This window comes from Neodiprion lecontei, chromosome 3 (genome assembly GCF_021901455.1).
Source record: "Neodiprion lecontei isolate iyNeoLeco1 chromosome 3, iyNeoLeco1.1, whole genome shotgun sequence".
NCBI classification, from domain to species: Eukaryota; Metazoa; Arthropoda; class Insecta; order Hymenoptera; family Diprionidae; genus Neodiprion; species Neodiprion lecontei.
The window spans coordinates 3,349,344-3,376,166 of NC_060262.1; the positions used below are offsets into that span (position 1 = coordinate 3,349,344).

The 26,823-nt window shown below is 37.4% G+C and overlaps 3 protein-coding genes and 2 long non-coding RNA genes across 9 annotated transcripts; 1 reads left to right on the forward strand and 4 right to left on the reverse strand.

Moving 5' to 3' along the window:
* Positions 1 to 100: 100 nt before the first annotated feature.
* LOC107222197 (39S ribosomal protein L10, mitochondrial) lies at positions 101 to 7,320 on the reverse strand. The gene is made up of 3 exons (XM_015661460.2): positions 7,064 to 7,320; positions 526 to 1,053; positions 101 to 437 (listed from the first exon to the last, which is right to left on the reverse strand). Exons 1-3 carry the CDS (start codon positions 7,083 to 7,085, stop codon positions 208 to 210), a joined length of 780 nt encoding a protein of 259 aa, XP_015516946.1. The 5' UTR covers positions 7,086 to 7,320; the 3' UTR covers positions 101 to 207.
* Positions 2,671 to 7,033, reverse strand: LOC107222193 (partitioning defective 3 homolog). Its single transcript, XM_015661452.2, has one exon. It carries the CDS (start codon positions 6,439 to 6,441, stop codon positions 3,487 to 3,489), a length of 2,955 nt encoding a protein of 984 aa, XP_015516938.1. The 5' UTR covers positions 6,442 to 7,033; the 3' UTR covers positions 2,671 to 3,486.
* A 1,121-nt stretch (positions 7,321 to 8,441) lies between the features above and the next one.
* LOC124293588 lies at positions 8,442 to 9,507 on the reverse strand. 2 transcript variants are annotated; one of them, XR_006903459.1, is made up of 2 exons: positions 8,748 to 9,507; positions 8,442 to 8,689 (listed from the first exon to the last, which is right to left on the reverse strand). It is a non-coding gene; the product is annotated as an uncharacterized LOC124293588 (long non-coding RNA). The 2 variants fall into 2 exon arrangements; XR_006903458.1 differs by having other exon boundaries at positions 8,442 to 8,704.
* Positions 9,508 to 10,763: 1,256 nt separating this feature from the next.
* LOC124293590 lies at positions 10,764 to 15,886 on the reverse strand. Its single transcript, XR_006903465.1, has 3 exons — positions 15,766 to 15,886; positions 15,493 to 15,611; positions 10,764 to 10,827 (listed from the first exon to the last, which is right to left on the reverse strand). It is a non-coding gene; the product is annotated as an uncharacterized LOC124293590 (long non-coding RNA).
* Positions 11,260 to 25,628, forward strand: LOC107222195 (adenylyl cyclase-associated protein 1). 4 transcript variants are annotated; one of them, XM_015661454.2, is made up of 9 exons: positions 13,722 to 14,359; positions 14,838 to 15,050; positions 16,522 to 16,834; positions 16,940 to 17,224; positions 17,791 to 18,038; positions 18,174 to 18,346; positions 18,509 to 18,715; positions 25,170 to 25,313; positions 25,413 to 25,628. In XM_015661454.2, exons 1-9 carry the CDS (start codon positions 13,816 to 13,818, stop codon positions 25,494 to 25,496), a joined length of 2,211 nt encoding a protein of 736 aa, XP_015516940.2. In that variant the 5' UTR covers positions 13,722 to 13,815; the 3' UTR covers positions 25,497 to 25,628. The 4 variants fall into 4 exon arrangements, with proteins under 4 accessions (XP_015516941.1, XP_015516940.2, XP_015516942.2 ...); XM_015661456.2 differs by having other exon boundaries at positions 13,775 to 14,359; positions 17,791 to 18,044; XM_015661455.2 differs by lacking the exons at positions 13,722 to 14,359; positions 14,838 to 15,050 and adding an exon at positions 11,260 to 11,679 and having other exon boundaries at positions 17,791 to 18,044.
* Positions 25,629 to 26,823: the final 1,195 nt, after the last annotated feature.

Genomic DNA, 26,823 nt, shown 5'->3' on the forward strand with positions numbered 1-26,823 from the left:
GTTACTATATTGAAACACGATAAGAAGTGTAAATATTTTCTTCGTCGTTAATAAAATAAAAGAGTTATGTGATACGCTTTTTTTGAGTAACCAACGCGTGTTTATCCTAGTACGTAGATTTTATTAAAAAAACAAAACAAAAAAACAAATCATACTTCAATTTCCGACAAGGGAATTACGGTTACATTTTGTACTTCTATCGACTAATTATTCAACATTCTCCTCGGGCGACTCGGACGTCGTTTCCTCAGGCGTTGATATTTGCTTCAAACGAGAAACCAGAGTCGACTGATGATGCGTGATTTGACGATTAAGGTTCGCTCCTCCGGCGTTTTGTAACACCTGAACAAGTCGTGATCTGACCGCCGTGATGTCGCCCATTGCGGCGTAATTCACCAACTCATTTCTGCTCATAAGCTTCCCGTTCATTATCCCAGCTGTGAATAATCAAAGATATTTATATAAAAAGCGACGTCATCGAAGCTCGCAGTTTTCTAAATACACAGTTTTAGTATGCATACATACCCATCAAAACGAGTTCCGGTCTCTTCTGCAAGAGTTTCAGCAACGATTGAATGTCTGTCCCTGGACTGAATATTGTCAAGTTGTGGGATTGGAAGAGTCGATTAACTGCTAGAAACGGAGTGTCCTTAAGAGCGAGCGCTATCGTTGGTTTTCCATATACTTTAAAATGCATGTTATGCTTTTTCAGAGCGACGGCAAAATTGAATTTTTCCTCTCCAGGAAAGGGGTTCATATGACAAAAGGCAACCATGTTAGAATTTTCAAACCAGTTCCGGGCCTCCCGAGCGATGATTCTGTGCATCGGATGAGGTTCCTTTGCCTTATTCACTTCATCCGGTGAAGGTTTATTTTTAACGTTCGCACATAATTCCGACAACGGTTTACCCCACCTTGCATTAAAGTATATCGGTTCGACAAATTTTTCTACCGTCGCTCTCTTGTAGTGCGGCTCCCTCGGTTTTTGAATATTTATTTTACCACGAAATCTTTTCGGCTGCACGATCACTTGCCTCGTGGGTAACAGCCACGCTGAAAAACAACGTCAATTGTTAATTAGATGATCGTAGCGAAAAGTTTTAAAGGTAAACCAATATCAATTTTGCGATATTATTTCGGAACTGAATTAAATAAGCATATACAGATGCGATTTTTGTTTTTTCTTTTTCTCAACATATATGATATATGTATATAAGATTTTTCATAAAAGAATCGCTAATCCTTTTCATATATGTACAGTTCGTTAATTATACGAAAGTTTCTTATCTGGATAAAAAGTGGGAAAGGTGAAGAAGTAAGTATTACAAAATCATTTATTGAAATGGTAAATTTGTTTTATTAACGATATTCTCAGAAATAATTTCATAAATTCAATCATCAATATTTCAAGAACATTATTATAGCTAATTCAGTCGCACAGAAGTTGATATTTGTAACGCAATAATATCATTCGAATGTGAAAATTTAGCTGCTGCGATATGCAATATTAAATTATATATTGTTAAAAACTAATGGAATGATTTGTTGAAAAAGTCTTGCTTCGTTCGGAATGAAAACAAAAAAAAAATAAATAATTAAAAAAATGATTTATACCGTGTGATATGATATTCGATAAAATTTTGAGCATCTTGTCGGGCAATGGCAAAAGTCAAGGGACAAATGAAAAAAAGAAAAATAATTAATAATAACCGAAAGAAAACTATCTTAACACGCTAATAAAATACCTATTTTGTAATTTATTAAAATAATCTAAGTTAAATCTCATCATTGTATCAAGAGTTAAATTTCAATCATCACTCGCTTTTGATTGTGAAACCTATACAATACTGTGTACACACATCTATAAGGTATTCGTTTAAGTACAACGTCATCGTATAATTGCTACAACATTCGTTATTATGCAGTAAAAATAATTCTTTATTAATATAAGAATGTATTTATTAATAATAAATTATGTATAGATGCCTGTATGAATTTTTTATATTCATCGTTTCATAAAGAATCGCCGCTCATTTATAGTACATTATGAAAATCTTAAGTTCTTTACCACAACGACTGCCTCGTAAATAATACATAGAGGAAAAAAAATAAAAAAATTCATTCCAATACAGAAACTAAGAGGCGTCCTATATGGAAAAAAAACCCTAGAAGATAAATATTAACTTTAACAACTAATCCGACTCAAGCAACTTAATTGATAATAATAACAAATCGCACAGCGTTACAAGTCAAGAATTTGCGGTATCATCCATTTCATTCAATTCAATTCAATTCAATTCAATTCAATTCAATTCAATTCAAATCAATTATTCAAGGCACGCGTGTATTATTCTCATTCGCTTAATTACATCTATAGTATTGTCTTTGTTAAATAAGTACTATATGTATATGTATAATACAAGTTTTCTATTAATACGTAATACGAGCTTGTGTGTCAATACATTTAAAGATAATTAATTTTATCAAAATGATTTTCATTTTCTGTTAATGTACAGATATTTTCGGACAGTATCACTGAAACGAAAAAAGAAAGATTAAATACTTTATTCTATTCAACATCGATTATTGCTGAATATTTTCAATACTTGAATACTGTTTGAAAAGAGTAAATGTATGATATACATATATATATATATATATATAATATACATTATCAATTTACTGATTAAAAATAATGTATATAATTAAATTCTATATCGCACCTTAAAGTTTTTTGTTTTTTTTTTTCCGTCAAGTTTCTTTTTCATTCTTTCTATGTACAGTTATTTAATTCATTTACAAACTGAGTTTTCCTCATTTTCATTCACTTTCAAGTCTGTCTAAAAGCTTACGTATTAAAAATCCAAATTGAAAATTTAAAATATTGAATCTCGGTAGAAAAGAAAACATGGTATTTTCATCGTCGTAGTGGAGGTAGCTTTTCGCAAACACATCGCAATAAGGTATCGTTTAAAACACACAATATTATAGTATATAATTTGTATAAACATAATAATTATAAAATTATTATTGTGTCGTAGACAGAATAAAAAACGTTGTCTTTTATTCTCTCTATAATCGTCAAACCAGTATTACTTGAATAATTCAGTTTTGGTGGTTCACGTCCTTATCTAATCATAAATACAATATACAACATACGCGTTTCGTGTGTGACAAATTTATGAATCCGTGTAATTGATGCTGCCAGCAAAAATATCTTTGCAAAATATAATTCCTACTTCGTTATATATCGTTAAAAAAAAAAAAAAAAAAAAAAAGGGAAAGTGTTTTTGTTACGAAATAGTATAATGTTCAGTGTATAGAATACGTCGATTCAACATGAATATAAAATTATATACACATAGATATATTATGAAACAGAAAGTTATTTCGTCAACAATCTTAAGGCACAATTATCGTAACGAGGAGAGAAGTTTTTGTATAGAAATAAGAGGAATATATATATATATATATAAAATACCTTAACTACGCTATATAATTTATAGTTCCACTGCAATAATTATTAGCCTCTTGGCGTGACTCTATATTGTCACCGAAATTGAGCGACTTTCTATTTTTCCCAAGTCGGAGCATCGATCTGATGCCGCCTTTTTTCCTCGACCTTTTATATCGATCATCGAGAGCGGAATTTAGCGAAGCCTGTTTCACGTCGCCTCGGCTGTTTGGAAAACCATCGTTTTCGCTCCTGTAATTGTTGGCATCCGAAATCTCGGCCTGTACGTCGTCGACGAGCCAGTGTTTTCTCGGTGAAATCATTTTGGTTCGTCCAGGTATCGTGTAGAGGTAATCAGGGTTGGAATCCGGTGTCGGATCGGGGTTGTTGACCTTGCCGCGACGAGTTTTTTGCTCATCGACGAAAGTACTCTCTCTGGAAATTGTCTTGACGCCAATATTTTCGAAATTTTCAACGCTCTGCGCCTTCTTCGGCGTCGCACTCGGAACTTCGACGTTTTCCCGCTGATTGTGAGTCGATGAAGGTTCGGCGCTTTTCACCTCTCTTCCCTCTCTTAGCTTCTTGTTTCTCTTGTAGGTGTCGGTGTTCTTTGCGTCTAAGGCGGCGTGCCTTTTCTCGGACATGCTTTGTCGCCCTAGGGCATCGCGGGAAAACTTGTTTCCCGACGAGCCGATCTCCTCTAGCGACAGCTGACTGTCGTAGCTCGGATCCTCGGAAAACTGTCCATCCTTATCGTTGGGGTTGTGTTTTCTACCGGTCTGGTTTTTACCGACCGTGCTAGATTCCTCAGTGAGAACAGATTCCATCGAATCTTCCTTGTGCATCGGGGCCAATTTCTGGCCCTTGTTACCGTGTTCCAACCAAGTTTTATTCGTCGCTAAACAATAGCTCTCGTTTCTCAGACTATTCTTGTTATACTGCTCCGTCAGTCTGTCTATAACCGGGTTCCAAGGTGACGACGATGTCGCCGAGTTTATCTGCCCGTTGTCGACCGTGTCCGACTGGCAATTCAAGTCGTTCTTCTCCCTGACTCTCTTTTCGCTCTGGTTGGTAGTCGCCGTTTCGCTGCCACCGTAAACTCTGTTGATAAGTTCGGTCTTGGACCTGGAATTTGATACAGAATCGATATAGATTTTTTCGCACCCTCCGTCGTAGGACGAAACTCGTCGAGCTATCGTCAGCGTGATAACGCCGGTTACAGAGCTGTTTGTGTTGAGCATCGCGCGCCTGAGTGTCTCCATAGCATCGGAATTCGACAAACCGAGTAGCGAGACTCCATTCACATTGAGGAGTTGATCGTTGGTCCTGAGACGTCCGTCTCTCGAAGCGGCTCCGCCGTGCAGAACGCTCTTTATAAAAATCCCAAGATCTACGCTCGAGTTATCATCGGTGCTGCTGGTCTTTCCCTTTACGCTGACCCCGAGTCCTGCTTTTTCCGAATCATGAACAGGAATGTCGAGCGTAAGTATCATCCGATTTTTTCGAGGTGATAAAATGACGTCGTCGGATGTTTTTGGGTTCTTCAAGCCGCCTTCGCCGTAGCTGTGCGTCTCGATTTTTTCACCGGTTTCTTCGACGTCTCGTTTCTTGCTCGGCGATCTGCTCTGACCTTTCCAATAATCCGTGCTTTCGGCAGAATGAGAGGAAACCGTAAGCTCTCTCGGAACGTACGAAGGTATTACAGGCACGTCCGACGTTACCGACGGAACTTCTTCCTGACGAGACACGACCATCTTGACTTTACCTCCGGGAGAAATACTTCGCAGTAACGAAACTACCTCTGCCTGATTCTTTCCGGTCATTTCCATGTTGTTCACTTCCAGAAGACGGTCCCCAGGTCTGAGACGACCATCCTCGACTGCCGCGCCTTTCGGAAGGATATTCTTAATGTAAATCGGACAATGACCACCGGCAGGATTGTCTCTGGTTGTTACGCTGAAACCGAGTCCATTCGTTCCCTTGGTCAGTTCGATTTCTATCATTCTTCCAATTTTCCTCGTGTTAGCCGTCTGCAGTAGATTATAATTGCTGCATTGTATTTTCCTCTGGCTATCGTCGGCTTCGTTTTTCGAGTTACTGCTATGGTTGCTCAAATTCTTTGCGTCCTTGTCGCTTTTCGACTTCTTATTCTTTATAACCGATATCTTTAGACACGGCTCGTTCATGGCGGTAACGAATATCTCTTGAACCTTTGAGAATGGTACGTGCAAAAGATTGTTTCCATTTATTTTAACGATTTTATCGTGGAGCCCGATTTGACCGTCCCTGGCTATCCGACCGTTGCTTTCTATCCTCTCGACTCTAAGACCCTGATCATTGCCCAATAAATCGTAGCAAGGAACGACGTGCAGCCCCAAAGGTCCGGCCTCATTCTTAATCACCACTTCTTCGGCGTCGTTAGCGGCTTGACCGTTGAGGCAAAAGTTTTCATTTTTCGATACAGCAAAGTCAAAATACGACTTTGAGTCCTGACCGAGGGGTTCTTTGCGTCTGGATTCACGGGGCAGAGATTGAGCCGAGTAAGGTGTCAGGAGGGAGGGTTCTTTGGTTGATAGGGAATGCATCGACAATCTCTTGGCGCTCTCCCGTTTTATATGGCTCGAGGAATTCGCCGCTCTTGGATTTACAACGTAGTGTTGTTCCTTGTGATCCCCGTGAAAGAAGTCCGGACTATTCGTCCCGACGGAGCTCGCGCCGTCTCCGCCAACGTGTATAGTTTCACCGGAGACAAAATGTGCCACAATTTGCTCCCGGTCGTCGGCCACGTCGCAAAGCCTGTCGTCAGGGTCGAGGAGACCTCCGCCGGTCAGCGACGACAGGCTGTTAATCGTCAACCAGGCATCGTTTCGACCCGTAGCTTTTTTATATCTCAAGGTGGCCTCGCGCATCAGGTCTTTGACAAGTAGCGTTCCATCTCCGCACGGAACTACCACCCTTATATTGTCAAAACAAACGGTTACCTTCATCCTCGAATAAAGTACATACTCGTGTTACTCCATGTAGTATAGTATTATCGGTACTTGTTTTGTTTCTGGTGAAAACAGTTGAACGACGACGACGACGACGAGTGATCACTCGTCGGAAATTGATCGATGTAAAATTTACTAGTCACAGGCGTTGGTGTTGAAATTTTTTCGATGATTAACAATAGTCGATAGTTTCGGTGTGTAGTGATTCACTGGGATATCAGCAGCAGCAGCAGCAGCAGCATTAACATCAACGTCATGAGCAGCAACACCCACGGTATTAATCCGAGAACTTTCGACCGCGATCACAGCTCGATAATAGTTTATTTGTTGTTTACAGGATATGAAAAGTCGCGCGATATCACCCGGTGAAAACTGTGCCGCGTTTTAACGCGACGAGGGACTGGTCGAGGCTCGGTAATTGTCAAATACCCGATTGAACAGACGCATTCGCCATTACGTTGTTTCGACGGGTTCACGCTCTGGCCACTCTGACTCAGGGATCAGCGGAAATGGTCCGCGGCGCTGCACGTGCGAACGCCGAAACTGACCGACCGACGATAGTCGACGGCAAATATTTAGCGAACGATAACACTCGGATAATGTGGTAAATGATGATTACCTTTGTTCAGAATAGAAGTCATCGTTAGCCGAATATCCTAGCGAACGTCTCAGTTGTGATTTTGAGTTCTAACGCCGAGCAACAGGGCTATCGTTCAGTTAATATCGCATGCTGCTTCCGTTTACTCGCGGTCCGCAGAGGTACGAATCCAATTCCGTCGTTCCCGATGTTCAGAAAGCATCGCCGCCATCGCAGAGTAAGGGAGTTAGGTGTGCTCGATAAGGGACCAATTTTCGTACAAGGTCGCGCATTTCGTCAGTGGACGTCGCGGCCAATCACAGTCACCCTACAGCGCAGGCACATTCACGCGTACACAATGTAACATAACCTCAATCACAACGTCAATAAACGTGCATAAACAAACTTGGTTGGTCGGGTATAGTTTCACAAAAGGTGCGTTTCGAAATTAGCTTTCGGTACTGTCAACAATCTTTTATTTCTTTTGCGCTCCCGATTTCGTGGATAACTCTGCCTTTATCTCAGGGAGTTATTAGCGCTGCCAGCTAGTTTCGAAACACACTCGAACTTAATCGAATGTTTAACTGTTCGGTTAAATTCGATACTACCGATTCCCCAAAGCTCTGAAGGTCCTGCGGAGTGGTTCAAAGTTTGCGGGAAACAAACAATCTCCAATAATAGTAAGTATATCGATGGCGTCAATAGAAATACATATATTAAAAAAACAAATACGTTTTTTAACATATACATTTTTGGTTATAGTGCGAGTATGCTTGGAACATTTTCTACGGAACTGATTCTTCAGAAACTTACAGGAACAAACTTTGAAGTATTCTCGAACTTCTCCGACGAAAGTAAAAGACAATGCCGTTCGAATGAAAATATTTTGAGCAATCACACGAAGACTACTTCAATTGCCTCTACCAGCTCTATTATTGAGATAAGGGAAACTTCTCTCAAAATAGCCGATTAGAATATTCTCACGCAAACGAACGATTTCACTGTCATGTAAGTAATACCGAAATAATTATTTTACAAATTTGTCAAACGCCGATCCAGCTATCATAGCGACATATATATACGTATTTTTGTCGAAATCAATTTGTTTATTAAGTCACATGTAGGTCAATTTTTGTTGATACCATTCACTTTAATGTACTTGGTGTAAGGTTTTCGCATCAGAGGTTTGTTTTGGGTATTTCTACTTGTCCTAGTTTTTTCGTTTCGCTAATGTGAATAAAATACATGCTAGTCGAAAGAAGAGCTCCTTTAATAAGCCGGACATTATCGAGACAGAATATTTTCTATTCAATCACTCGAAGGTATCAATTTTGATAACCTTTGTGAACTCTCGCATTCTGTGGCGTCGACGGTTGCACGCTGTAATGATGAATTGAAGAAAAATAAAATAAGCATAAAGTATTTTCCAATCTCATAATTAAATTTGATATGATCAAATTTGTGACGTATTTTTTATTGAAATGAAATTCAGATTTACAAATATAAGTATCAGTCACTGGCGATGAAGCTTGCACAGTATGTAAATGATGGACCTCGTGTAACGCTTCTATTTCAGAATTTTAATCAGGATCAGTTGATTTATCTTGTATCTTCGTTCTTGTATCCGAGACACCAGTTTCTGCTGCTGGTTTTATAGCCAATTTTTTTCTGAAATATAATTAACTATTTACATATGAGAAATAAATGTTACTAAGAATAAGAATACCTAAAAGAAATGAAGATAAATAAAAATATTCGTCCTTATTTTTACACATGGTAATGCATTTGGCTTGAGTCGAACTTGCGAAGGGGACGATCTATCGAAGAACTTCTCTTAAAAATGCATCGAGCAAATTCGTGCTCCAGTTAGAATGGATGGTAAATTAATTCCCAATGTATCTAACCCTAAACTACGAGTGTTGGCATTCTTTGTAAAGCCGAAAAGACAGAATGATGTTTCAATAACAACTATTTTCGAGTGAATTACGCGTATTTTAAAGCACTCTGCTTGCGCAGTTCAGGAGCTAATCAAAGATAGGCACAATTTATGTCCGCACTCTCTCCAGAGAGAAACCTCTCTGCTCTCTCTGTAGTGGTTTCCCCCCCGCGTCGAAATACTCCGACTCCGGTCCATGGTAAGACCTGTTTACCGACACAACGTATTTCCGAAGTTACAAGAAGCAGCAACAGGTGGCGCCGAAGCGAAAAAGCCGTGAGAGTCACGCGTCTGCTTATCTGACGAGTCTGCGGTTGTCACATCCGGCAGACGCCCTGTCACCGTGCACTTTGTGTCAGTCCGAGTCGAGAGTTCGGTGTTGATTTAAAGCCCGAGGTTATTTTTTTTCTCCTCTCTCTCTCTAACTCTGTCACATTTCCCACCACAATTTAGCGTAAACAAGTTTTTCGGCCGAAGGTGTCAGTGTCGCCAGTCCGAAGCTGAAACTCGTTTTGTAAGTAAATTAATTCCACGTATATACTCGAGCTACTTTATTGAATTACGATCTGTAATTGTAGCGGCTTGCGGCTGGTCAGTCACTGCATCTCTCTTTGCGTATGTGTATATTCGTGTGTGTGTGTGTGCGTGTGATGCATCCCATTTGTGCAATTTAACCATCGGCGTAAGCGTGTTTTCAGCCTCGCATCATCGCTACGTTACGAAAACCGTTAGGTTGTTGGTTTATAAAAGTTGTGTTCGCGAGCCGGCGTGAAAGAAAGAGGGGCTAAAACGGAAACGCCGTTGCTTTGCTCTCCGCCTGTGGGCCGCAAATCTCATTAGACAGAAATGCAGTCCGGGTGTCTCGCACCCCCCACTAATAATGCCCGTCTCATTCTCTCGAATGACTCACCCTGGCACCTGGCATGTGTCAAGGTAGTTCAGATGACGTTTAGACGAATCATCGCGCGTAGTTTTTCACATCTCTGTCGCCTTCACGTCCCAGCGCGAATTTCATGCTTGTTTACGGTTTTTTATTTTTTTATATATATATCATTGCTTTACTTTTGACTCATGCCTGCAAAGTACGCACAATGAGCTGTGCTTCCTGTAAAGCGATAATCAATTTTTCACGGAAATCTGCTTTTCACTGATTATAGAAACAGAAAAACAAACCCGTTTTGTTTACGGCTATCGCTTGATCATGATTGTTTCGTTTTTTTTTACGTTTCCTTCCTGCCTGCTCCTGATCGCATAAAATAGAACGAGGCTGAAGTTGGTAACGTTAAACGAGGTTGAATTTAGTTACGTTATCGTAACGAAACATTGAGGAAAATATCCTTATTTTCACCATTTTAAATGGCTTTTAGGGGACTAAGATTTCGGAATATGAGTGTGTTTTGATTTATTACAGTTTAATGAATTTCAGACAATTCCAAAATCGCCAAATAACCATTTTTTCTCAGCATGAATTGTTACGGTAACGTAGCTAACTTCAATATTATAACGTTAACGTAACAAAACATTGGGGTGGGTGAATTACCATTTTGCCACTTTATGCTGACTTTGAAGTAACTGAGTTTTCGAAGTACGAATATACTTTGCGTTATTATAATTTACCGCATTTTGGACATTCCTAAAATTGCGAAATAACGATTTTACCAATAACGTTACTAACTTCAGCTTCATGAAATAAATGCAACAGCTGCTCGGGGAAAAAGAAGTTTGAACAGTTATCTATTTCGTCGAGTAAACTGAATTCGTGTTTATTCGATAAATATATAAATATACATTATGCAAATTGAGTATGTAGAATCCGTTTAATAGCTCCTCTTCTCTATATAATTTAGGATTCACAGTTATCGCTGTTCACCTGTACATAAAGTTATATTAAATTATGTTCGCATGATTTTCTCACTGATTTTTATCACTCTTTTACTTATTCTACAATATTTATGATTCACAATCCCGCGGTGATTGCGATTAATATACCCAATCGAAAAATCGCCTCTTATTCCCCATTAATCGTTCGTTATTTCTCTTCGATTAGTATATAACTTCTCCTGTAATACGTACCGGTTTTACGGCTATATTTCCGACTCTGTAATGCGCGCATAATTAATGCGAAGTAATTTTGCCACTAAACTTGATATCGGCCAATCGGGAGCCCCGAAGAAGAGGGAGAAAAGTAACGGCAAAATGTGCTTTCGAGTCGAAAGATCTATGAACTCGAACATAACAACGTTATACTGTTACCGAAAATTGTTAGTTCCGTTTAGAATTCGACCGGGATGCGATCGTCGAGCTAAGATTACGCAAACAGTACCGATAATTCATCAGATAAGAGCGGAATAAATTCTTTCACCAGTTTTGTCATCGAGATATTAGGGATCGCAACGTTTAACATAAGTTAGTTAGTCATTGTCGCGACAAAATGCGCTCTCATTTTTACTTGACATTTTGACGCCAACGATTATCGCGCGCTTTGATGCAACCAGTCGGAAAATTGATTAAGTTTATTATCAGTAGGTGATTAACTTGGTTCGACGTCGTCACGCCTTTATTTTATCGCGTATAAGGTTCGTCTTGTATACGCGACCGTCACACCCGCCTATTATAGATTCTTCTTTCCTTCGCGATATTATGCCACACCTACAGACCAAAGAGTCAGGCGCTAAGATGTTTCCCGAGGATTATAAAGACTTGTTAACACTTTGGAAGAATCGTAAGTAATTCTTTACCTCATCTTCAGGCTATCCCCTTTGTGAAAATATCCGTGTAATTTAATATACAGAGATTATCGAATTTCAATTCATGCAATTTGTTTGATAGTGTATGAAATGATGTGTCATTTGTGAACGATGTTCGAAACGATGAAAATTGTCCTGTGTCACGTGTTTTTGTCACTTTGCATTAATACACAAACAAGTTATAACAGGAAGTAAGTATCGGTATTCAATTTATCGGTTTAATAGAACTGAAATTCTAGAACCGATATATAACATAACACGATTATCTCATTTATCTGGATTTATTTTTAGCAGTATACTTACCAGAAACATTCATGTCGGCGGGGGCTGATTCAATTTATTTAGAAATCTGTATTTTTAAAGCTTACCGAATGTTTGGAAACGTTTACCGCTACTTCGGATATATATTTTTTTTTTTTTTCACGTACTAATCCAAGGCGAAAGTTGAAATTTTATACCCTATCAAAATATACTCAAAGCTTCCAACGTTTTTTTTTTGTTTCATTTTGTAGCATGTGTTGTACGAACTAACATCATAAAGTACGTAATGCTAGTTCGATCAAGATTGTAAAAAATCTTGTTTCGCTGTTCATTAGCGTTAAATTTTGATCACTCATTTCAATCGATGCTTCAATTTTTTAACCATCAAGTCCTTTCTCCTTACGGTTTCATGATAACGGTTTTCTGAGTTGAAGTTCACTCATTAATCACATCGAATTTCGCGGATAATAGGCAATAAAATCAACACAACAAAGTAACTGTCGATAGCGATGAACTCTAGTTACCAACGGACGACGGTTAACACCGGTGTCCAAAATTTAGCGTCGAGTCTGCCGTCTAGTTGCGTAAAATATTCGAAGCTTACGCCGCCTGGCTTATCCCTCCCCCCCCCCCCCCCCCCGCCCATTCACTCGCGCCCACCTTCAGGTTGTTCGTTTATTCATGATTCTCCATTCGGCGATTCGCCCGTCGGCTTTTGAAGTGTGGTAGTCGTAAGATTCACGTCGATGAATTGACAAGTGTAAATTTGGAAATGTTCTAAATTCCGACACCCCAAGGTGCTATTAAACTTAGACGAATAACGATAACTCTGATAATAACATACCGAGAAAACTAATCGATGCCTCGTTTCTAAACCGGGAATTATACTTTCACTCGTTTTCTTAAACTTCACACTAAACGACGGGGAGCGGCAAAGTACTCAAAGATGTCGATTCGTTCTACAACGACGGGCCTGTGAAAATTGTGTTTAGATAATAGATAGATGCTCACGAATAACCGACTCCTACGATAAAGACGAGGGTGCTGTGCTTTTACATGTATTAACAATTTTCTACCTCAAACAACATCTCGCTACGATCCTTTTAATTTGCAGTAATCACTAACCGTTGATCAAAATCTCCCTCCCATTGATATATGTATATATGTATGTAATATATACTTGAGATTTGATTTGATTTGATTCAAACGGTGGATTAACTCCTGATATACTGTTTCGTGATTTTTAACATCGTCGTTATTAATCGAATATACTTTTTTTTAAATAATAATAAAAATATTCGGTACTACGTTTTATTTAACTAACTGTTCCTGTATTTCGCCAAAGAATATTACAGTATTGATTAGACGCGATTACAAAGTTTAAGTAAATAAGTAGTGAAAAGATAACGTTGAGAGCCTAAACGATTGTTCGTATTGTTTTATTTATTTATTTTTTTTTCTTTCTTTCAACGAGCAAATTTACAATTTAATAGCCTGATTTTTGCAAATCTTGTCAACACTGCGTTCGATATTTATTTGAATCGATCGAAATGTCACTAGAAATAAACTGAATTCTAACTGCAATATGAATTTAAACAATTGACAATTGACAGAAGTTTTATTGGCTGACGTTGTTATATTCAACTGAATATTAATACCTACGAAGTTGAACCTGCTGTTTAAATCTATGTAAATAAATTTGTTAAACAGTTATACTGTTGCAATATAAATGCAGATATATATATATATATACATATAAATTATACGTATATATGCATATACATAATTAGTACAAAAAGCCGCCTGTTGATTTGATGCAAGGAATATAAATAATTGTGTAATCTGTTAAAATGTTTAAATGCTGCGTGTGTAATAAGAAAGCAAACAAAGAGGAGACAAACAATGAGATATCAAAAAAGCAGAAAAATTCAAAACAGAGTAAAATTAACGAAGCTACGGAGATAGAAAATCATTGTGCAACAAAAAAGAACGACGATAACGGCAAGGAAAAGTTATCGAAGAATGATTCGGGGAAAGAAAGTCCTCGCGATAAGCCGGAAGAAAAAAGTAAGGAAAATAATCTGAACGCCGGATGCGAAAATGATGATAATTGGTGTGAAACAAAAAATAATGCCTCGGATCCAATTGACGATGAAAATAAAGCTTCGAAGGATGTTAGGCAGGAGATGCCAAATTTAGAAATATTATTGCATTCACCGCATTCTCAATCGCCTAATAAAACTGCAACGATTCCACATAAAAACTTTTTGTACGGGGCTGCGGCTTATATAGAAAGAACGATCGACGACGGACCCGAAGAGGAGGGAGACGACTCTGTTTTTGAGGCCGGACCACCTTCGATAGAAAATAATTTGAATAAGAAATCATTGCCAGGTATTTGACGAGGAGAATGAAAAGATATTAAAAACAGTAAACATGGAAAGAAAAAATTGGTGTACATAGATTTATCATTTTTAAAGCTCAATTTCTTTCTTATTGAAACTTTCATTATTTATTTCAATCGATTGTTACGACAAGAAATTCAAATATAGAAATAGAAAAGAGGAAAGCTATTTTTTTTTCACACCGCTTTTTCTTACTTATTCACTGTAAATTTGAAGCAAATTCAACCTCACACGCATTTCAACCTGGAGTTATATTGCAACTTGATTCAACCGGCTAACGAAGCTTGTTGTATTCCTCTGGGAAAGAGTACAAATAGAGTTAAGATAACGAAGTATCGTAATTTCCTTTGAGAGTGAAAAAGAATCGCTGACGAGCGTCGAACGCTGGTAGTTGAATTGAGCTGTAATCTAATTGCCTTCACCGAGGTATAAATTGAGTGTAAATAAACACATTTAACATGAAAAAGGAGTATCGCCACTGACGAGATGGCTATCCCAAGAAGAGACCGACGACACGTCGGAGGGATGCGCCGGAATGCAAGAACCGCCTGCAACGCCGGTAGCTAAAGACGAATTAGCGCTTCGCAGGCACAGGTTTTTCTCCGACTTGCTCGAAGCTGCGCAAAACACTTCCGAACATAGAGTGCGGTTTGATCCACTAGGACCAACAGTCCACGCCGGTTAGGGGAATCGAATTAAATCATAATTCATTAAACGGATGCATGCGTTGCGCGTAATTGACGTTTTCATTGTATCGCATAAGAGCTAATTACAATTTTCTCGCATTTTTTAATCATTATCCAGATGTTTTTTCATTACATGTTCAAGAATAGCGTAAATATAAAGTTATCTTATTCCATAATTTTGGGACTACTTTGTTTATTTCATAGTAGAAGTGTGAATTATATTTGTGGAATATGCTTGCCCCTTGATAATAATAATAATAATAATAAGAGAGAAACAAACTTGACAAAACAGATGCCTATGGAATATATCAGATCGAATAAACTTTATAAATGCGTAAATGAAATTAAATTTAGGATACTTGATTGAAGTTTTAATGAAAAAACAATTATTATTTATCTATGAATTTAGCGTAAAGCTATAAGTGTGCCAACTTACGCCTACACCAATTCCCATTGCATGCGTGAATTCATTCTTTTTGCTGCTTATCTAAGAATAGAATTGGTATATTCTGGCATCTTGTATCATCCGTAAAGATATCTTAGTTGCCCCGCTCACTAGGAGTCGATTGTGGAAAGTGAATAGAGGTGTGTCCAGGATTATAATATTTTTGTTACATAACCAGTAGAATCAGATTTTCAATGTAATCCATAATAATTAATTTGCAAAAATTATATAGTCATTTAAATATCGTTTTTCGTCTAATTTTACCTTTTTTTTTCTTCCTACAATTCAGCTTTGCAAATATTTTAAATACTTCGAACGTCTGACTCATCGTTAATAATTATTTTACTCACTTTTTGCATACTAATTTCAATATTACTATTATTATCATTGTCATTATTATGATTTTTTTCTTTTCATTTAACACTTGTTTGAATTGAAAATACGTTATTGTCAGATAACTGGATCGAGCTTATCTTTGCAGCAAATATTTGTTGAAATTTAATCCCAACCATTGCTAGATTATATAATTCGAGAAGTCGATATAAATTCTTTTGCACCGATCGATTGCAGTGTTATTTTATATTTGATATTCATCTTGAATGAGGAATGCAATTTAACGATTCTTTCATTGATATGATATAGTAACGAGAATGAAGTTAGCAACGTTACTGCAACGATTGATGTTTAGCATAAATCGTTACGTTGTCGCACTTTTACGATTGTCTGAAATTCGGTAAACTGGGATGAAAGACAAAATGTACTCACACATGTATGTATTTTGCAAAAATGAACTCCTTGAAGGTCGTTCTGAAATTGTTCAGTAATTATATTTTGCCTGATGTTTGGTTACATTAACGTTACTGACTTCAACCTCGTGTACAATAATTATCTCCTTAACTTTCATGTTCTATGCATTTCCAACTTATCCTTCTCTTCGATCTTTAATGTATGCAAAACAGTTTGCTACTCGAGACTCGTTATTTGTTTATTAAACTGATGATTTTTCTGTATTTTTCACAGGCTGTGAACCCGACAGCAGAGAGGAACAGCTCGAGGATCTTGTAACACGTTTGGAGAACGTAACAAGGCGTCTTGAAAGAGTTCCCGGAGCGGGAACAGAGACTCAGGAAACCGCCGTTCAAACAAAAACACCGTCTCCTGTCAATCAATCTCCGGTAGCTAATCAAACGACCTCAATATCGCCGCAAGCCAAGATGTCTGTCGCAGGCTACGAAGATATCATCGCCGGGCCCGTTTCCCAGTATTTACAACTGAGTCAAAAGATCGGCGGCGATGTTTTGACACACAGCAAACTAGTCGAGAAAGCTTTCCAGTTAGTAAAGTTTTCTTGGTTTCTTTTTCTTAAATTCAGGATATCTTGTTACATTAAATTTTTATCCTATTCTTCCTTTTCATTTTATTTATTTTCTCTCTCCAGGGTTCAGCTGCAGTTCATCCAAACGGCAGCTTCACATCCTGCTCCAGCAAACCAGTCGCAACAAGTCGCTCTTCTCGCTCCAACTTCCACTCAAATTCAGGAGATACAAGAGTTCAGAGAAAAGAACAGAGGCTCTTCATTTTTCAATCATCTCTCCGCTATCAGCGAAAGTATTCCGGCGCTCGGATGGGTCGCCGTTTCACCGACGCCAGCGCCCTATGTCAAGGAAATGAACGATGCGGGACAATTCTACACTAACCGTGTCTTAAAAGACTGGAAAGAAAAGTAAATTTGTTTGTTTATTTATTATAATTAAGTTTTGAGTTTTTTCTTTTTTTCTATCAGTTTATTTGTTTATTTTTATTTCTAAAAATCAACTGGTACAAATGCTCTTTTACAACGAAAATATATACAAAGTATAAAAGATATTATGATAGGTGATGCATTTACGTGTGAGAACTTTAATGAACGTTTAAACCTCGTTAGGTTTGAACACGCTCCTATACGCAGTGTTATTCCAAAGCCTCCTTAAAAAGTTAATTGTTGCATAATAGGTAACATTTGTAGAAAATCTATCAGTTAAAGTTCTCGGCTCTCTTAAATTGCAGAATAGTGATCAACGTTGAATCAAGTTGAAAAGTTCTTGGCTATTTCTACCTTTATATAGTACCTGTTTTACAAAAAGTACGTCATTACAGTTGAGAATAGATTTCAAGGTTGGCAGTTTCAAGGAAAAAGAAATTTCAGAGTAACCATGTTCATGATCATAATAAAGTATAGGTCTACCTTGCTTTTGCGATGTGTATCTTAAAAATTTGTGCTGAATTTATGCATCAATATTTTCTCAATAGGGACAAGAATCACGTCGAGTGGTGCAAAGCTTGGGTTCAGACTCTGACCGAGCTTCAGCAATACGTTCGCCAGCACCATACGACCGGTTTGGTTTGGGCCAAAACCGGCACGCCAGCAGTTCCCGCAGCTCCTGGCGCTCCACCACCACCGCCGCCTTCGATGCCGGTCGGAGACGTTGCTGCGGATCTCGGAGAAGATAGAAGCGCGCTTTTCGCCCAAATAAATCAAGGGGAAGGTATCACCAGAAGTAAGTGTAAGAATAAAATTGTCGCATTGTCAATCGAGAATAATATATTACTTCCTCTTTTTTTTTTTTTTCCGCACTTTACTGTGTAGAACTTGTAATTAGAATTTTACTAACATAGATTCACGTTATATTTAGGCTTGAAGAAGGTCACTTCTGATATGCAGACGCATAAAAATCCTGGACTCAGAACTGGACCGGCTCCTTTCAAGGCACCTGCTAGCGGACAGACTAATTCCGTCTCTGGCAAACCTGCAAAGCCTATCGACAAACCACCGGTGTTCGTACGCGATGGCAAGAAATGGCTCGTTGTACGTCATCGATTTACAATGCTTGACTAGATATACTGTATTTTTCTGAATATGATTTTCACCATAGAATTTTTGAGAAACCCATAAAAACATGTTAAATTAACAGAAAATGTGGCGCTCATCTCGGAATACAACTGAAATTGGATTCTCAATATGTTACAGGAGTATCAAAAAGGCAATAAGAATTTGCTGATCGAAAATCCAGAGATGAATAACGTCGTCTACGTTTATCGTTGCGAGGACAGCACGCTGATAGTGAAGGGAAAAGTGAATTCTATCGTATTGGACTCGTGCCGCAAGACATCGGTTGTGTTCGATTCTCTTGTGTCCAGCATCGAGTTCGTTAACTGCCAAAGCGTACAGATGCAGGTATGTTGGTTATACATTTTATTTCTATAATTATTAATATCGCGACTTCCAGAGACAGTTTTTGTTCACTGGGTTTATGTTAACGAGTTCCGAGAAGAAGTAATTGGTGTCTTTAAAGACGCTTAAATTATCGTCAAGTCCCTTGTAATATTTTCTCATTCGGCACTACAATCGGCTTTTAAAGAATCGATTTATTGTATTGACATTTTGTCGAGAGAAGTGGAATCTTGTTATTTATCTAGAAAACGATGTCTCATATTTCAAATAGACAGACATACACATTGAATCATGCCGATTCGTTTTAACATAGTATATTATTAAGCAGTACTCGCTCTAACGAACAAACACTTGTTGTACAGAATTGATAAAAAGAATAAAAATAGACGTTTATAAAAAAAGTTTACAACGTTGACTGAGAATTTTTATGATGTTGGATGTGTAAGGACTCGCTTTTACGAGTCACTTACACATTTATTCCGGCTGTTCTTGAAAGCCGAGACCAAGTTTATTGAAGAGTTTGTGCGTTTTTTTACATTCATAGATAGTCGTATCTGAGTTCAACATCTCTGAGATAATTATTTGCTCCTTCTTAACGAGTTTTTTCGATGTGTCGAACACCTCGTTATTTGGATTATAAAACCAGCATTTTTTCTCCGGCGATGCATCGGGAAAATCTGATACAGACGTGCTGGTATTCCTTACTGACGGTTTTGCCAAAACTTCCATTTCTTTTTGCTGGACTTTATTAGAATTTGAAATTTGCAAAGTACTCGTTGACAGCCTTTTGTTCGCCGTTTTCACCGCACTTTCAGGCTTCGGTAAAATTCTTTCCAAATTATTTTCCTCATTTTTATTCGTCGTTAAAAGTATCTCACTCTCGACAATCAATTCGTTCGATAAATCTCTGGATAGCTTATCTTCCAAAGTCGGATGCACCCTAGAATTTGCTTCTTCATTAGACGGATTGGAAATTATGTTTGTTAGAGATAAATTTTGACTCTTTGAGTCTAACGTTTCTGCAATCAACACCGCCTCCTGTTCATTCACGTATTTAATCAATTCCTTCGCATCTGCGACTTGCATTTCGTTGCGATCCACGTCTGATATTATATTTATGTATATGACTGTACATTCTTTAGCTGAATTCCTTGGAGCGGCTAATAGATTGCATTTTTCTGACTTGGCAGACAATGCTGTCGATACAGATTCCACGGTTTTGCACTCATCCTCAGCATTTACGCATTCTTCTCTAACTTCGTTTTGCTTAGGTTGCAGCGTATACGATTGTTTCCCAGTCAACGATTTTTTACTCCTAGGAATCATTCGCTTTGTTTGTCTCTCATTTTCATTCGTTACGTTAGTCGATACCGTTGCATGACTACTTTCAGAGCGCTGGCTCAGCGGCGTGCTCGATCTACGAATAGGGCTTTGCGAACGGGCTTTGCTTTCCATCGATTTAGCTCTTTTTGGAGAGTCAATTCGTGATTTCAAAACCGGTATACACGATTTAGACGCTGTTTTACCCTTGCGCAATGTACTGTTCAGCTTTGAAGATATTTTTTCCAGGCTTAGATTCAGGTTGCATTTTGAAATATTTTTCTTGAAACCATTGCTGCTCTCTACGCCAAGTGGACTGTCTTCAAGCCCTGGAGATTGAGCTTGATGATTCTGAATAGCGTGATCATTTGATGGTAAACTTGACGTACTTTTCGGTAGCAGTTGCGTTTTTGTTAAAGATTCATGTTTTGACTCAGTGGTACTGGCATCTATTTGTACGATTGGATCGTTTTTCGATAAATCAATTTGTATTTTTGAAGAGTTATCTTTAGCGTCGACGTAAACAGATGACGTATCGCTACTATCTTTACCAACTTTATTATTGGTCCCAAAGTTCGTATTTTGGGATGTTAAAATTATGCTCGATACGGCGAAATCGTGGTTGCTCATGTCGAAATAAGACTCCGATGTGTCTGTGCTGAAATTAGTTATACTCAATTTTGATAACTGACTCTTTCTCCAAGCTAAATCGTTTTTCTTATTGCTCTGCAATTGCACTTCACATTCTGTACCTTCGTCATTATTTTTTCTATTTTCCACAGCTAAGCTGTCGCTATTAGAAATTTTTTCAACACTCGGAACTTCGATTATTTCAAGTTTTGTTATACTAAGATCAGATTGCTTTCCTGTATTTTCAATTACGTCAGACTTGTTTCCTAAGACTAGATACTGACTATCCGCTTCAAGTGTTTTCATTTCTTTCACATCGATAAGAGAATCATAGTTTTCTTCAACACGGTCGACACCTATCGAAGTTGATTCATTTCTTTCCGAATTACATTCACCGATATCTAGGGGCTCTGTCAAAGCGTCGAGTGTCTTTAATTTGCAGAATATATTTTGTTTACTCTGTAGCTTTTCCTGATCGAAATTTAACACGCTGTCTGATTTAAAACAACTCTCACTTTGCGCACTATTTGTCCTCTTTGATTCAGGTTTCTTCTTTAATTTCGAAGTTGTCGGATTTTCGATATTCTCCGATATCTCTACTGCAATGTCGTCGCTACGTTCGCACACATTTATTTCTGAAAGTGAAACTAGACTGGGACTTTTTTTTCCATGAAAATTGAAACTGCATTGTGAATTTTCACGAGCTATTGCAAAATTTATATCTTCGTAATCCGTTGAGCTTTGCATTAGCAACTTCTGATCTGCTATAGCGTTGATACTTTCTGATTCTATGTTCGCCAGTGTGTTTACAAATTGTATTATACTATCGTTACTGGACGATTGGCTTCCTGAATTCCACAATATCGCTTGTTCAGAATCTACCGAACTGAGACTTCTGTAAAATTTTATTTTTGCTATTTCTTTGCTGCTCTCTACATTCTCCATCATAAAATCTATCTGATTTTCAGTTTTCTCACACGAATTTTTCCACGGTTCATTGTTATTTGCAGTATTGTTTGCTATATTTCTTATAGTTGATTCTAGATTTGACTTACTTTTACTAATTTCGTTGATTTCTTTCTCAGGAAAGGGAGAATTCGTATCCGTAATTGTATTTTCAATCTTACAAATATCTATGCTTTCTTTGGTCGCAGTATTATCAGTTTTTTTACAGCATCTACTTTCTTTTTCAGCTTCATTTTTCTTCATTTCTAACTCTAAATCTTTGGCTGGTTTATTGATTTGAGCAATTTTTTCCATGTCTAATTTCAGCTGACTTGCAGGCGTTTCTCTGGCGTACGATATTTCCATTTCTCTGATTCCATCTCCGTCCGCAACGCATTGATTTAATTTCTGACTACTTACATGTTCGTTGTCTGTTACATAATTCGCGCTAAAGTATTCAGACGAAGTTGTGGTAATCGGATTTTTTGAATCCCCGTAGCACTCGGAACTAGGGACATTTTTACTACTTTCCAAATTCCCAGAATTATTATTCTCTCCGAGAAACTTGCCGGTCTTTTCCAAAATGTTTGTTTCGCTTATTGCTCGCGAAAGTATATATGTTCGGCTTGTTTTTTCTGTTGAACTGCCAGCAGATTGTTCCTCTGAAATAATATCTAGTATCTTAGATCGGAAATGATTGTCAGTTTTTGATTTTGTCGTATCGTCGGAGTCACACTCGCTACTTTCATTTCTTCCACATTTTTCCTCACTGGCTATTTCTTCGCTTTCCATACGAATTTGCATCAGCAATGCTTTTTTGAATTCCAATGCTTCTCTGAGCAGCGTTGTCGTTGATTTTTCATCCGTATCGCTGTCTTTGGAAACTTCCGTCTGACTCGACGTCTGTGAAATATAAGTCGGATCTTCGTCAGTCTCCATCGCCGTTTGATGAAATTGTTCTTCGTTTTGCTGCGACAATTCGGCCTTGTTTATAGCTTTCGGAAAATCAAATCTATTCAATTTCAAGTTTATATTATCCTCCATGCTCGTACTGTCGCTCACCATATGAACTGTATTTGTAACAGCAGTATTTTCACTTTCATCGAAACCTCTCTGTAGAGTCGCGATCAAATTAAATGGCACATGTCTATTTTCAATATCTTGTGTATAATTAGCATTTATTCTAAACGACGAGCTTGAATCACTTTCAGTCTTTAAATTTTCAACTTTTGATGCTATCTTCCTTAAAATTAGACCCGAACTATTGCTTTTTTCATTCGATTTACTCTGACGATTTTGAGCAACCAAATTAACGTCATTTTTAGTTCTGTTATTCTGGTTGTTTGATCGATCAGTTTTAGATACTTGATGCTCACAGTTGGGTGAGCCTAAATTTCTCCCTTTCATTTTCTCTCTAGAAGGCAATAAAGTTTCCCTTGGAAATGGCTTTGAATTAAACTCCGCTTCGCTGGTTTCGTTGTCGCTGGTAGAAACCACGTTTTGAAAAATTCTGTTATCCAAAATATCTGCATTTTTTTCTCCATGTTTCCAATCTCGATTGCACGAATTGGTCGCGCTGTTTGTTTCAGCCAGCGTGATTGTCTTCGATCTCTTTTTACCATTCATACTTCCCTCGATACTGCTCAAAGATTTAGAATTTTCCGTGCTACGTCTGACGTCGTGAAAACTTTCAAGCTTATCTTTGACTTTGTTCAACGATTCGTTCGTTCTTGTTTCAATCTTATTACCATTGCTCATCCTGCAATTGTTTGTAGTTATGTTTTCTCTCAATGGAACACCTTGGAATTTCTCTGACAAAAATGTGATGCTTAAACCTGGCGGTAAATGCTTTGATACGGTTTTAGAACCCTCCGAAGTTTGTCGGGCTTTGTTGGCAGTAGGAAGAGTCGCTTTTTCTTGTCGAAAGTTTAACGTAGTAAACTTGCTTTCTCCTGCCTCTTTATTTTCCTGGCACTTTTTCTCACAAACTTCTTCCCACTTTTTTGGCTCCATTAGAAAATTTCGACAACTATTCAACTCCGACTAAAATGCGGGGAAGAGAATTATGAAAAACTAAGCGAGAAGAGGAAGCATTTTATCATCGTAATAGTTACTGTGTATCTACCTCGACTCTCGTGTATATGTCTTTTATCGAATGCTGATCACTGACTTCTGACGAAGTGTCGATCAATCCGAGACTTTTATTGCTCTCGTTTATCTCATCCATGTACCTCCTGCACTCGTTCGCGGTTCTCACAAGCCTCTCGTAGTCCCTGCAGCTGTATTCTGTGCCCAGTAATTTTAATTTTCTAGAACAGTTATCCGGGTCGTAATGATTTCGTCGGTTCAAAAATTGCGACAACTCGTCGTTTTTCAATTCCACGTGATCATCGGTCGACGAGTGTTTATACGCCGATTTATCATCCTCGGAACTTTGAATACACTTTGAAATGTATCTGGAAAAACGTTATACATTCTTAAATTATTTTTAATCTTTCAATGAAAAAAGGTTTTCTCATCAAGTCTTAATATCAATCACCCGTGCAAATGATGCTTTGTCCACATATCCCGTCTACTCGTGTTTGAGAGTGTTAATTTTACATTTCTTAACTGGTTCAAACTAGGTGTAGGAATTTCGTGAGGCATCGGCCAAGTTCCGTACTGCATTTTGTACGTCAAAATATTGATCTTCAGTTCCAAATCTTGCATTTTAAAGCCAACTTTTATCAAATCGTCTTTGGTTAGCGCGTCTCCACCACTTTTGTCTAACCATCTCGTCTTGTGGTATACGGTGTGAAACAGCATCGAACACAACAGCATCACGGCTAATATCTTGAGTAATTTTTACGCTTGTTAAATTAATCGATCGAAGGAAAGAAATTGTTCAAATATTGCTTACGCGCCACAAATGTATCTCCCTTGTAAGACTGTCGACAACATCGGTAACTATCTCTCTCCATACGTAACTGGCGACTGCTATCGGACACTCCTTCCAATCGTATTCGCAAATCATTCGAACTGGTTCTAAATTACCTCCTGCATTAAGCGATTGAATTGTATCAGTACTTCATCGATCATAACGGCTGTTAAACTTATGGGCTTCAACTTTTTAACGCACAACCTGTCTTGTCAAATCGATCTACACGTTTATTTTAAAACTTACCAAAGTTCCACCTCATCTCTAACGATTATTTGTTTAACAATAAAATTTCATATGTGAAAACGTCGATTATATAAACTCTAGATGAACTATCTAATACCGGTGTATATATATAATAGAAAAAAAAATTACTATTCTCTTTGACATCTTCTTACGCCGGAGACATGTTGCTTTATTCGCAGACAATTGAAGCTCGGGAGAAAAAATAATCTCACACACTGCATAGCGACGTAATATAAACACGCGATGACAGGTACAGAGAAGTATCTAAATGGATGAGGAAAATATTATTAATGGGGGTGCAAAAAATAATCATGAAGATAACGGTGCCATTTCTAATCCTATTGTAAAAAAAAAGCAATCTGATCACCCTTTTTTTTCTTTTCATTGATTTCGTTACAGGTTCTGGGAAAAGTACCTACCATTTCTATCGACAAGACTGATGGCTGCCAGATGTACCTGAATTCGGAATCGCTTCAAGTCGAGCTTATTTCTAGCAAATCTAGCGAAATGAACGTTATGGTACCGAAAGGAAATGGGGATTACGTGAGTATTGAATTTTGAAACGATAACTTCTTTCTCGCGTATGAACATTTTTAATATCGTTTTTTATTCTTGCATTTTTTTTTTCTTATAATCTTACAGACGGAGTATCCGGTACCCGAGCAATTCAAAACAACCATAAGTGGGACGGGCCTAACGACAACCGCCGTCGACTCCCTGGGTTAATTATATTTATATATACACAATTTTTATTTTTATTTTATTTTTCTAATGAAATGAAATTTCACATAAGTTTACCGTATTACTAAAGAGGAGGATTAAAAACGGAAAAAAAAAAAAACAAAAAACTTTAACAAATGGAATAAGAACGTCACTCTTATGCGAACATAACGCATTAGGCGAATAATTATCGGTATTAAAAGAGAGAGAGAAAAAATAATCATCAAACTATTATTTATTATTAATGATTTAATCGAACGAATTCATTCGTTCGTATTTACTCTGTATTTCATCGTGCAAAGAGGAACTTCGACTGTATTCAAAAATCTGAATACTGGATAAATTTACACAACAAAAGAAATTTTTATTATTATTTTACATACTTTTACATAAAAATTGGATACATTTTGTTCTTTTCTTCGTCTAAATACCGCAGTCAAATTATATCGTACCTAACTACGAATATATTATTCTTTCTAACAAATCGTCGTACTTGATTCATTCAAGATTCAAGCTGTCATATCTTCGATCTTGAAAACTCTGCGGTTTCTTGTTCGTACGCTAAATTTATTCCATTCAATGGAAAAAATTTAAAATAATAATAAAAATATGAAGAAATACAAAAACAAAGAGGAAAAAAGAAAAGAAACAATATCATAGTCTTTAAAGAATTCTTTATTAACTACGAGGTTAATATAATGCGGAAGTGTGTGAAATGCATTCGTTTTTTTTTTTTTGTCCAAGTATGTGAACAATAGAAAATAACCAGAAAAAAAAAATTCATAATCAGCTTATTTAAAATGATGAATGACTTTTGGTATTCGAATAATAATAAAATTAATAATAATAATAATAATAATAACAATCACGAAAAGTTGGTAAAATCGTAAGAAATCAGTGTGCAACATATTTCTTATACGAATACCTACATATAGAAGTATACATTAAACATTGTTTGTTTCTATGCTAATTACCTATTTAATAAATATCCGAAAACCAATATAGCGCGTATACTCATAACGTTGAAAGCATTTCGTGATTTTTCGCCAACGATATTTGATATATCCTAACTACTACCTAATATTGATACTTTTACTAATCATCGATAGCCCCGATGAATTTTCGCTCTTGCAATTGAAACTGGAGTATTTTCGTAGGCTCCGTAAAGTATGAAGAAAAAACATTTAAAAGCAATGAAAAGGGAATTGAGTTTGGACAAGAGTTTTGCTTTCATCCTTACCCCGTAGAAAAAAAAAAACAAAAAAAAAAACAAAAAAAAGAAAACTTTTATAAAATTTACACCGTTTTTTACTGTACGACGACAAACTTTTGC

Bases quoted from the DNA above. Each gene is read 5' to 3' on its own strand.
- LOC107222193 (XM_015661452.2), bottom strand. From the start codon at position 6,441: ATGAAGGTAACCGTTTGTTTTGACAATATAAGGGTGGTAGTTCCGTGC.
- LOC107222197 (XM_015661460.2), bottom strand. From the start codon at position 7,085: ATGACTTCTATTCTGAACAAAG. The intron at 1,054-7,063 runs GTAATCATCATT...GTTGTTTTTCAG, and splicing joins GACTTCTATTCTGAACAAAG to CGTGGCTGTTACCCACGAGG. The intron at 438-525 runs GTATGTATGCAT...GATTATTCACAG, and splicing joins ACCGGAACTCGTTTTGATGG to CTGGGATAATGAACGGGAAG.
- LOC107222195 (XM_015661456.2), top strand. From the start codon at position 13,816: ATGTTTAAATGCTGCGTGTGTAATAAGAAAGCAAACAAAGAGGAGACA. The intron at 18,045-18,173 runs GTAAGAATAAAA...CGTTATATTTAG, and splicing joins AGGTATCACCAGAAGTAAGT to GCTTGAAGAAGGTCACTTCT. The intron at 18,716-25,169 runs GTATGTTGGTTA...ATTTCGTTACAG, and splicing joins GCCAAAGCGTACAGATGCAG to GTTCTGGGAAAAGTACCTAC.